This window comes from Neodiprion fabricii, chromosome 4 (genome assembly GCF_021155785.1).
Source record: "Neodiprion fabricii isolate iyNeoFabr1 chromosome 4, iyNeoFabr1.1, whole genome shotgun sequence".
Taxonomy (NCBI): domain Eukaryota; kingdom Metazoa; phylum Arthropoda; class Insecta; order Hymenoptera; family Diprionidae; genus Neodiprion; species Neodiprion fabricii.
The window spans coordinates 260516-271870 of record NC_060242.1 but is presented as its reverse complement, the minus strand read 5'-3'; the positions used below and the strand labels follow the sequence as shown (position 1 = coordinate 271870).

The window sequence follows — 11355 nt, the reverse complement described above, 5'->3', positions numbered from 1 at the left end:
TCGATTGGGCGCAATCCCAATACGCTGCGATATACGCATCGAAAGTTACAGCCAAAAAACGAAAACCTGAAGTTTCGACATTTTTCAGCAGGTGCATTTTTCCTCGTATCTTCTCTCCCGTTGATCCCACGCTCCTTTTGCTGCGTTTTCTGAGTTCCTTGGGGTCCAATTGGTCGGGAAAGAGTCATACGAATCAATTCTGAGACGAAAAATTTTTTGGTCAAAAAAAAAGGAAGGTTGACCCCTTTGTATTTTTGGCGAAAATTTTCGCGATTTTTCAAAGTGCTGGAATAAATTAATTGTGGCACTATTCCGACGTAATTTCGCGAGAGAAATCGATTGGGCGCAGTCCCAATACGCTGCGATATACGCATCGAAAGTTACAGCCAAAAAACGAAAACCTGAAGTTTCGACATTTTTCAGCAGGTGCTTTTTTCCTCGTATCTTCCCTCCCGTTAATCCCACGCTCCTTTTGCTGCGTTTTCTGAGTTCCTTGGGGTCCAATCAGTCGGGAAAGAGTCATACGAATCAATTCTGAGACGAAAAATTTTTTGGTCAAAAAAAAGGAAGGTTAACCCCTTTGTATTTTTGGCGAAAATTTTCGCGATTTTCGCAAGTGCTGGAATAAATTATTTGTGGCACTATTCCGACGTAATTTTGCGAGAGAAATCGAATGGGCGCAGTCCCAATACGCTGCGATATACGCATCGAAAGTTACAGCCAAAAAACGAAAACCTGAATTTTCTACATTTTTCAGCAGGTGCTTTTTTCCTCGTATCTTCTCTCCCGTTGATCCCACGCTCCTTTTGCTGCGTTTTCTGAGTTCCTTGGGGTCCAATTGGTCGGAAAAGAGTCATCCGAATCAATTCTGAGACGAAAAATTTTTGGGTCACAAAAAAAGGAAGGTTAACCCCTTTGTATTTTTGGCGAAAATTTTCGCGATTTTCGCAAGTGCTGGAATAAATTATTTGTGGCACTATTCCGACGTAATTTTGCGAGAGAAATCGAATGGGCGCAGTCCCAATACGCTGCGATCAACGCATCAAAAGTTACAGCCGAAAAACGAAAACCTGAATTTTCGACATTTTTCAGCAGGTGCTTTTTTCCTCGTATCTTCCCTCCCGTTAATCCCACGCTCCTTTTGCTGCGTTTTCTGAGTTCCTTGGGGTCCAATTGGTCGGAAAAGAGTCATCCGAATCAATTCTGAGACGAAAAATTTTTTGGTCAAAAAAAAAGGAAGGTTAACCCCTTTGTATTTTTGGCGAAAATTTTTGCGATTTTCAAAAGTGCTGGAATCAATTCTTTCAGGCACTATTTCGACGTAATTTTGCGAGAGAAATCGATTGGGCGCAGTCCCAATACGCTGCGATATACGCATCGAAAGTTACAGCCAAAAAACGAAAACCTGAAGTTTCGACATTTTTCAGCAGGTGCTTTTTTCCTCGTATCTTCTCTCCCGTTGATCCCACGCTCCTTTTGCTGCGTTTTCTGAGTTCCTTGGGGTCCAATTAGTCGGGAAAGACTCATACGAATCAATTCTGAGACGAAAAATTTTTTGGTCAAAAAAAAAGGAAGGTTAACCCCTTTGTATTTTTGGCGAAAATTTTCGCGATTTTTAAAAGTGCTGAAATAAATTAATTGTGGCACTATTCCGACGTAATCTTGCGAGAGAAATCGATTGGGCGCAGTCCCAATACGCTGCGATCAACGCATTGAAAGTTACAGCCAAAAAACGAAAACCTGAAGTTTCGACATTTTTCAGCAGGTGCTTTTTTCCTCGTATCTTCTCTCCCGTTGATCCCACGCTCCTTTTGCTGCGTTTTCTGAGTTCCTTGGGGTCCAATTGGTCGGAAAAGAGTCATCCGAATCAATTCTGAGACGAAAAATTTTTGGGTCACAAAAAAAGGAAGGTTAACCCCTTTGTATTTTTGGCGAAAATCTTCGCCATTTTCAAAATTGCTGGAATCAATTCTTTCAGGCACTATTTCGACGTCGTTTTGCAAGAGAAATCGATTGGGCGCAGTCCCAATACGCTGCGATCAACGCATCGGAAGTTACAGCCGAAAAACGAAAACCTGAATTTTCGACATTTTTCAGCAGGTGCTTTTTTCCTCGTATCTTCCCTCCCGTTAATCCCACGCTCCTTTTGCTGCGTTTTCTGAGTTCCTTGGGGTCCAATCAGTCGGGAAAGAGTCATACGAATCAATTCTGAGACGAAAAATTTTTTGGTCAAAAAAAAGGAAGGTTAACCCCTTTGTATTTTTGGCGAAAATTTTCGCGATTTTCGCAAGTGCTGGAATAAATTATTTGTGGCACTATTCCGACGTAATTTCGCGAGAGAAATCGATTGGGCGCAGTCCCAATACGCTGCGATCAACGCATTGAAAGTTACAGCCAAAAAACGAAAACCTGAAGTTTCGACATTTTTCAGCAGGTGCTTTTTTCCTCGTATCTTCTCTCCTGTTGATCCCACGCTCCTTTTGCTGCGTTTTCTGAGTTCCTTGGGGTCCAGTTGGTCGGGAAAGAGTCATACGAATCAATTCTGAGACGAAAAATTTTTTGGTCAAAAAAAAAAGGAAGGTTAACCCCTTTGTATTTTTGGCGAAAATTTTCGCGATTTTTAAAAGTGCTGGAATAAATTAATTGTGGCACTATTCCGACGTAATTTCGCGAGAGAAATCGATTGGGCGCAGTCCCAATACGCTGCGATATACGCATCGAAAGTTACAGCCAAAAAACGAAAACCTGAAGTTTCGACATTTTTCAGCAGGTGCTTTTTTCCTCGTATCTTCTCTCCCGTTGATCCCACGCTCCTTTTGCTGCGTTTTCTGAGTTCCTTGGGGTCCAATTGGTCGGGAAAGAGTCATACGAATCAATTCTGAGACGAAAAATTTGTTGGTCAAAAAAAAAAGGAAGGTTAACCCCTTTGTATTTTTGGCGAAAATTTTCGCGATTTTCAAAAGTGCTGGAATAAATTAATTGTGGCACTATTCCGACGTAATTTTGCGAGAGAAATCGAATGGGCGCAGTCACAATACGCTGCGATATACGCATCGAAAGTTACAGCCGAAAAACGAAAACCTGAATTTTCGACATTTTTCAGCAGGTGCTTTTTTCCTCGTATCTTCTCTCCCGTTGATCCCACGCTCCTTTTGCTGCGTTTTTTGAGTTCCTTGGGGTCCAATAGGTCGGGAAACGGTCGTACGAATCAATTCTGAGACGAAAAATTTGTTGGTCAAAAAAAAAGGAAGGTTAACCCCTTTGTATTTTTGGCGAAAATTTTCGCGATTTTTAAAAGTGCTGGAATAAATTCATTCTACCTAGATTCTGACGTAATTTTGCGAGAGAAATCGATTAGGCGTGGTCCCAATGAGCTGCAATCATTCTGTGAAATATTACAGCCGAAAAACGAAGAATTTTATTCGCCATTTCTCTCCTGTTGGTCCTACGCTCTTTTCGTTGCGTTTTCTGAGTTCCTGGGGTTCCAATTACTCAGGAAAAGATTGAATGTTATCCCAAATCATAATGTTTTCGCTCGAAAAAAAGGTGAATCAAGTGAAGACCCGTATACTGAATATTTCGTTTATTCAGAGTAAACAAGGTTCCATTCAATCTTATGTAGTTTAACAATCGCAGTCTATTATATGTAATCCTTACGCATAGAAGTATCCCACGATTAGCAAACAACTTGAAAAGATGGGTATAATGTCAACTTATACACTCATAATATAGCTATCCTAGGCCGCTCTGATATACCTCCAGGCATATCAAGCGATTTACTACACCTAATAAGTAGACTACTATTTTATGATATAGGACACAATTACTTGTGACCTACAATATATTTTTTTTCAGTTTGGTATATAGAATGTACTTTTTACTAATTTCATAAAAAAAAAAAAAAAAATTATTCACCCAGATCGATTTCATTGATTATTTTACATTTCAAATATTAGTCTAAAGTTACAGGAGTTGCAGGGTAATTCTTTTTTCAGGATTCATAGAAAGTTCATCACACTACGGAATTATTTTCTCAGAAGAGCCAAGGAGTAAACTAATAATTACGAATTAATTTACTGAAACCATATGTACGATATTGTTTCCGAAGTGGTTTGGTAACAAAAACTACAAGGATATCAGTTTCAATGAATCGGCAATATAGCGCGTTTGGAGATAGCCTTGCATTTCAAATACCCGCAAAGATCTCGTCACTTCATATAACAAGCGGAACAAACACGTACGAAATAGTGTTCAAATGCAAAGACTCTTGGACCGCAAAAGTGCAGTTTCAAATCACTGATTCATATATCGTACAACAATTTTGTAACTGTAATATTCGATTATTAACCACTAGTACTCATCATAGAAAAACTAATCGATCCAAATTAGAAAGGAAATAGGTATTCTAAACGCAGGGCTCTACGTAGTTCCCAGGAAATAGTCCAGTTATTCCATCCATTACGCCTTCCCACCATCCGTCGTCATTCTTCTTCAAAACATAGATAACCGAACTCTCTTGGAAGCTCAATTCATCTTCTTTATCGGCATAATAATCATAAATGGCCACCACTGGAACAAGACAAAACGAACCTGCTACATTCCAATCATAAAACGGGGATAAAACTGATTAACGTAACTGAGTATTCGGTTTTATAATTTATACCTTTCTCAATATAGTTCTTTGGTACCCATCCAGGTAAGTCTTCCTCATCTGGCACAATCGGCATAATAGCACCAGATGGTTGCTGTGGTCTTCCAAATTGAGAATGTTCGTCGTGTTCAGGGGGTGGCGGTGGAGGCAATGGAGGGCTGCTTGCTCCACTGCTGCGGCTAACTTGATGAGATAGTCGATGCGGCAGAGTATGGTGACCACTGTAATTAGTCATTTCACCCCCAGAGCCAACTAGCGGCGAGGGAGGTGCTGTAAGATAAAAAAAACATGATATGCAGATCATCTGCAAGTTAATCTGCATATAATTATTAAGCAAAATCAGAGAATGTGTGCAGGAAACTATTTTATCACTGTTTCTGTTGTTCTGGCCATACAAGCCAACAGAACTCGCGAAACACAAGCCAGGGAAGGCTGTGACAATACACAACTGACAATTACTATTATCTGAGAAATCATGCCAAAAATTTTTATCGTATTAATCATTCATTGACAAACAATAGTACATTGTGCATCAAGTAGGTAAAGTGTGTCCATTTACGCTGAGTGTAAGTTTACAATATAAGATGCACACGATACTTTATATACCAAGTATATCGCTTGCGCATAGATTGTTATCATAAAGTACACCAAAATGCACTTTTGAGTACTAGAACATCAAACTGCTTTGTTCTTGTACTTTAAGTTTGGAACGCAGTCAAAAAAAGACGAGTAAATCATACTTGCATTGCATATAGCATAGTTTAGTAGTGACAATACAACATATGGATCAATACCTGACGTTAGAGCTCGAAGTTAAATTATTTAAGTCATTAAGAGAATTATAAACCTACTTACGTGGCATGCTGTTGAGATGTTCTTGGACATAGCCTGCAGCTCCGGTGATACTGGGTGGAGCGGGAGGTGGAGTTTGCGGATGGCTTTGAAGTGGATGAACAGTTCCAACTTGGGGAGGTAGGGTGTGTTGAGTAAGAGTAGCAGTATGAGCTGTATGCTGAAGCCCATGAGAGGGATGCGGGGTGGTATGAGCGTGGAGTGGCAATGTACTATAACCGGGTCCTCGTTCCCGTCTAGGATGACCTAAGGGGTAATTGGGTGCATAGTGACTGGGAACTTGGGGTGGAGCCACTGCGGGTGGTGTTCTGTACTCACGGGAGCCCTTACTCAGTGTTCCTGAAAACAATAAGTGCCAATAGAAAGTTGATCAAAAATATTTAGAAAATATTTTGAATTCTAAAACTATTTGGTTTAGCTATTCAATGGCTACATCTCTGTTATTAAAACGAACTGATTACCTGTTCGGACTGTTTGTGGTGGAGTTGGTGGCTTCGTAGTAGGTGCTGGACCCACAATCACTGCACCTAAACCAGAACCAGTCGAAGCGGCACCGAGACTTTGTACACTGCCCTGGCTCCCCCCACGCTGTTTGCTTCTAGGAGTACCTCCGCTTCGTACACCATGACCAATCTCATCCAAGATGGTGTAATCAATGCTTTTCCTTACATATTTTATAGGTTTTTCAGGATTTGCCGGTGCAATAATCTTATACTGTCTCGTGGTCATTTTGTTCGCAGTAAGAACACCTATTTCCCTTCTGGCAACCTTTTCCTTGTGAATCATAACTGTCTGAGCAATGTGGTTCATCTGACTTTCCATTTCCGCAAGTTGCGAAGTTTGTAGATCCAACAACTGCAGAAAGTTATAAGCCAGCGTGTTTATTTGATATGCAACACTGGCAAGTGACTGAGTTGTGTAATTTTTAGTTTCTTCAAGAGCTAGTCGTTTGTTCTCGGCTTGGAAATAATTTGCCTCGCAATACTCTGCTACTCGCTCCAAATTTGTGTGACTATCGGCCAGGTGGCTTCTCCCATCAGGGATTTCATGGCGCAAAAGTGCCGCTAATTCTGCCATTACTTCAGAATCGCTTCCCACTCCTGAAGACACACGATACGAGTCTGAACTACCTGCAATAAATTAAAAAATCAGTCAGTGTTGATCGCCTATTTTTCTATTAAAAAATAATGAGTATACTTGGATGCACATACAGGGTTGCCAAAAAAAAAAGGAACCGTAACTCTTTGATATGCTCAAAATTTCTGATAACTTCGCATCGCAGCAAACTATATAATTTTACGAGCAATACTATTCTTAACCCTTAGTTAGATTTGTTGCTAGTTAATTATTAATTGAGAAGGTTAAGCCTGTTTCTCTAATTAATTACAAAACATTTGTAAGATAGGCAAAGCATAGCTGTGTGACAATTTCAGGTCTGCAAAAAGATTCAATTCTTAATGAATAATTGCAATTACTGTGAAGAGAGGATGCGAGTAAACTGTAGTTATTGATAACAAGTGATAGGTAAATGGGAAAGAACGTCTATTATTGCTGTTTTGAACATGCGAGAATTTTTTAGAAGCAAGTGAATTCAACAATACAGTGACAATCTCTCGGCCTAAAACGAATATTGATAGGTGATGAATATTAATTAGGAAGAGAATGGTGTCGAAAATGGTGCTTACGAATAGAGTCGCGGTCAAACAGGGTGAAGTGAGCAATTATAAGATACGTGTCAGTGCGTGTCAGTGTGGTACAATCAAGATGGGCGTGACAATGCGTGTGCCTCACGTCAAAAGCAAACGACAGCGCGGATACTGTGGAACTGACGTAGGAAAAAGTAGCTAAGAAAAATATTTAGAAAATAAACTAACGGTACTCAGCCATTATCAACAAACAGCTACTACTGCTGGTTGCATTAATTCATATTTACCGATATTCTCAATCAATATATTAACCAGAGTATTATCAAAAATCAAATAATCAACCGATGCTCACTATGCAGCACTACCGTAGCGTAGGAACCGAATTTAGTGAATCCCGTTTATAGTCTATGCTCAATGATCCAACATCCGTATTAAGCATGGTCTATGGTCTACGTTCGACCGATCGGCCCTCGAAACATAACTCGAAAATCGAAAATCGGACGATCGCGCCTCGCTGATCGACTCTGTCCCTGCGATATGCGTTGTGCGGGATGGTAGAAAATCTTGAATCAAATTTTAAGGTTAACAGATAGAGGAGCGGTCAAACTCTTTTTTTATAGTCCTCCAGGGCGCTGCCGCAATCTTGTAATTTCTAGGAAACCGATCCGCTCTATGATGAACGACCTGCTCCGTGAATTGGAGTCGATGAAGATAACTGGCAACACATTAAACGACGATTTATGGAGAAGTTGCGTTCAGCTGACCGAGGGCACGTTGGTACCGTGTAAAAAAATTGGAAATGAACGACCCTGCGAAGAAAAGGATTACAGTGAGTACAGGCAGATCGTAAACAGAAATTTGCGGATTGTGGAGGCTACGCTTCGTCACGTAGCAACGACTTTTGGGGAGCAAAACGTCAGGGAAACTGCATCGCGGAGTCACCCCCTTCGCACTTACCTGATAAACTTGATTATCATCATCGGCGAACAGAGCGAGAAGAACGTGTGGAACACCGCAGAGTCGGTGTCCATAGTCAGCTCCATTCAATCTAACCTCTGCGATCTCTGCAAGTGTCGATCCATGTCCGAGCTGTTAGTCGGAAAGGGAGGCGAGGGATCTAGTGTGGATGGCAGTGGCGTAATTGAGGCAGTGCTCCTCGTTCTTAGGCCAAAGCTCTTCAAGGATACTTGGAAGAATTATCCTGCGGCTGTAATTTGCTACAAGTGGATATTATGGCAAGTAGAGGTTGGTCAAACCCCTGCACTCATGACTTTTGGTTAGTTATGTGTTGATATCAAAGAATTTCTTTCAGTTTCAAAGTTTGTAACAACAACGTAACAAACATATGAAAAGAAAGTCATCTCTGGAAAAACTAAGTATATGGAATAATAGATTGAATAAGCTTCAAGTTTGCTTTTAAATAATAACTTATTCTCAGTTCCACTCCTAAATCGTGAAACATTTCAAGTAACTAAATGTCATGTTCACATTTTGTGGCAGCCAACGATATCATCTCCAACCTCATGCATTTTTGTATTTACAGGAACCTAATCTTGTCCGTCACATGAACAGTATAATACCAACCGCGCTGATAATCTTGGATGATTACGTTGTTGAAAATAGACTGACTGGAATAAAATGTATTGGGAAGATTTTACAACACGCACAAATGGTAGTGTATTTTCTAACTACAGTTAATTTCTTTGCAATGAAGTTACTGGTACTAGCAGGCATTGATAGATCACCTTTTTTTAAGAAAAATTGTTACAATACTTTACTTTTTAGAACCATTTAGATATACGCGAACCTGCAAACTCTACGATTACTAATGATAGACTTCTTTTGACCATGATAATGGTGACTGAACTCTTTTTAAATCTGAAAGAATGTGTAAATCACACAATCTTAATACTGATAAATTGGTACTAGGATCACTGCATTTTCAGAGGAAAGAGCTTGTGGATACTGGATACGCAGAGGTGATATACGATGCCTTGAAGAGGTTGTTAATTATTCGAGAAGTGGCATATATTATCCCGTTGTACTCTTGCATAAGGAGCCTTTTGTCAACATTGGAATACTACAACAACACAGATTCTCTACAAGTACGAATAATATGCCTATAGACGGATTCCCTTCTACCAACATTCTTATCAGTATTTCATAATTGTTTTAATTAAGCAAAAAACTTGCCCCTTACAGTGGACTATACGAGATGACGTCATCTTGTCGTTACTGAGTAGTATGGAGTTCGAACAAGATGCCCATTTGCGACATGCTTACATGTCCAGCTTGCCAGGACTCTTGACCAATATCGGGTGTGCCAAGTGGTGCGAAAGATTAACGAGGATTTTGTCAGAGTACTGTGAGCACCATACAGATCTCAAAACTCTGAAAGTCACAATGGAAGTGAGTTTGAGTAGTAGGTCGTAATTATATTGAATATGGCGAGATGAATGAAGAGAACGTTAAGAAATGGTTGTATGATTTATTTGTAGGCCGCAAAAACGTTTCTCGTCATCTTTCAACCGAGGATACCGACCCATTGCGTACCTTTATACGCGGCCTTCCTGAAACTACACATGGATCTAATCGAGACACCAGTTTTTGACAAAGAGATTGTACAGAATTTAGAAGATTGCATTGGCTTACTGTATAAATCGACGCCGTCTATAGGTAAAAAAATTATCAACGACGATCGTATGAAATCAGTTATTAATCAACAGCTTCAGTTCAGAATACTAAATGATTGCACTTATTTTGAATGAGTTAGGCAACTAACTTTAGAATCAAAGTTTAAATATATTAAGAGGGAAGAACACCAACAAACTCCGTATGAACTGAAGGCTCCTAAGAAGAACAAAAATACTATTTAATATGTATATGTTGTGTATTATTTGTTACCTTATATCATGAGCTGTACTCCAACCGTCGCTTATGAGCATCCAATATTTATAATGTGCAAATGTAAAATATCGAATTTACATAAATAATTGTTGTATAAGACGTGCATATATATTCCTCACAGTTAATTGTTAACAACAAATTTACCAATATAAATAAACATGTGTAATGCTACACTCCTGCGAGTAGATACAATATATTATTACTTCCCACTTTTTCCTGCGTAAAATAGAAGAAACTCAGTGTTATGATATCGCGTGTCTAATGGTAGAAGGAACTATGCGCCACTATACGACCTTTTATCAGGTGTAATGTTAAACAGGCGTATTTTTGACCTTTGCGTTTGCGTGAAAAACTTGAGGATGCATTCAAATACGTTGAAATAATCAAAAATGGATCAATTAACGGTAAAAGGTCGTAAGTACTGTCGGTTATGTTGTTTCATCGCGAACTCTATGAAAAATATCACGTCCCCTAATAGTGTAAGGTCGCATGTGCCCACATACGACCTTATATCACTGCGTTTGATATTATTTTTTGAGAGAATAAAAAAGTTGAACATCCTTCCCTAAATCGACAAATCTACATTTCAAAGGCTTTTAGCGTCCTCTAAGAACAAACAAAAAAAAATTCGGGATGCAACTTTATACCATTTATGAATATGATAAATAAATAGTACATTATGCAAAAAGTGCGAGATCACACACGCGGAGTTGTTACGTATACTACTTTTCCAAACAAGGTGTGGAAATTTCGCTCTCAAGGGCAAGGGAATATTGTGTAAGATAACACCGGTCTACCCGAATTTTGAATCTGGGTTCTAGACGCCAAATTTGATTTCTTCAAAGTAACTAATAAATGATAAAATAGTTTTATTAGGTAAAGTTTGTTTTTGTAGAAACCGGAACGATATTACGGATTTAAAAAAAAAAAATGGCTATTTGCTCAAACATGTATTGTAAATTACAACTAAACAAACTTGTTTTGCATTTAAATCGCTTTTATTCAAAGATAATAATTAGTAATAAACTGCGAATTTAAAAGAATTAATAAACAGAGTTTAAAAATTAATATTTTTCATACTTCTTCTATTTTCGTACGGACTTTCTTATATCAAACCCCAAACGTATTCTCTCATCATGCTCTCATACTGCCCCTGATGACGTCAATAACGATAAAGTCCATCATATCTTGGTGAGAACGTTTTCGTTTTTCTTCTGAATAGGCTTATATCTTCTGATATCAGCTATCAATCAAAAACTTCAAGACTTATTTGTCAACGTAAAAAAGACAAAAACAAAG

At 39.1% G+C, this 11355-nt stretch overlaps 2 protein-coding genes across 11 annotated transcripts; one reads left to right on the top strand and one right to left on the bottom strand.

The window, feature by feature from the left end:
• Window positions 1-3570: 3570 nt before the first annotated feature.
• LOC124179726 (abl interactor 2) lies at window positions 3571-8238 on the bottom strand. Of its 7 annotated transcripts, XM_046564423.1 has the most exons (6): window positions 7378-7536; window positions 5965-6633; window positions 5822-5842; window positions 5507-5749; window positions 4664-4921; window positions 3571-4569 (listed from the first exon to the last, which is right to left on the bottom strand). In XM_046564423.1, exons 1-6 carry the CDS (start codon window positions 7388-7390, stop codon window positions 4406-4408), a joined length of 1368 nt encoding a protein of 455 aa, XP_046420379.1. In that variant the 5' UTR covers window positions 7391-7536; the 3' UTR covers window positions 3571-4405. The 7 variants fall into 7 exon arrangements, with proteins under 7 accessions (XP_046420379.1, XP_046420378.1, XP_046420377.1 ...); XM_046564422.1 differs by lacking the exon at window positions 7378-7536 and adding an exon at window positions 8107-8238 and having other exon boundaries at window positions 5507-5842; XM_046564421.1 differs by having other exon boundaries at window positions 5507-5842; window positions 7502-7565.
• LOC124179727 (TELO2-interacting protein 2-like) lies at window positions 7270-10944 on the top strand. Of its 4 annotated transcripts, none has more exons than XM_046564424.1 (6): window positions 7270-7333; window positions 7806-8394; window positions 8693-8821; window positions 9096-9254; window positions 9331-9558; window positions 9648-10944. In XM_046564424.1, exons 2-6 carry the CDS (start codon window positions 7822-7824, stop codon window positions 9915-9917), a joined length of 1359 nt encoding a protein of 452 aa, XP_046420380.1. In that variant the 5' UTR covers window positions 7270-7333; window positions 7806-7821; the 3' UTR covers window positions 9918-10944. The 4 variants fall into 4 exon arrangements, with proteins under 4 accessions (XP_046420380.1, XP_046420383.1, XP_046420382.1 ...); XM_046564427.1 differs by lacking the exon at window positions 7270-7333 and adding an exon at window positions 7361-7378; XM_046564426.1 differs by lacking the exon at window positions 7270-7333 and adding an exon at window positions 7626-7730.
• The last annotated feature ends 411 nt before the right edge of the window (window positions 10945-11355 follow it).

Coding starts and splice junctions, on each gene's coding strand:
- LOC124179727 (XM_046564424.1), top strand. CDS start 7,822: ATGATGAACGACCTGCTCCGTGAATTGGAGTCGATGAAGATAACTGGC. Junction 8,395..8,692: donor GGATATTATGGCAAGTAGAG/GTTGGTCAAACC, acceptor TTGTATTTACAG/GAACCTAATCTTGTCCGTCA. Junction 8,822..9,095: donor TTTTACAACACGCACAAATG/GTAGTGTATTTT, acceptor CTGCATTTTCAG/AGGAAAGAGCTTGTGGATAC.
- LOC124179726 (XM_046564416.1), bottom strand. Junction 5,843..5,964: donor ACCACAAACAGTCCGAACAG/GTAATCAGTTCG, acceptor TATTGTTTTCAG/GAACACTGAGTAAGGGCTCC. Junction 4,922..5,506: donor ACATCTCAACAGCATGCCAC/GTAAGTAGGTTT, acceptor TTTATCTTACAG/CACCTCCCTCGCCGCTAGTT.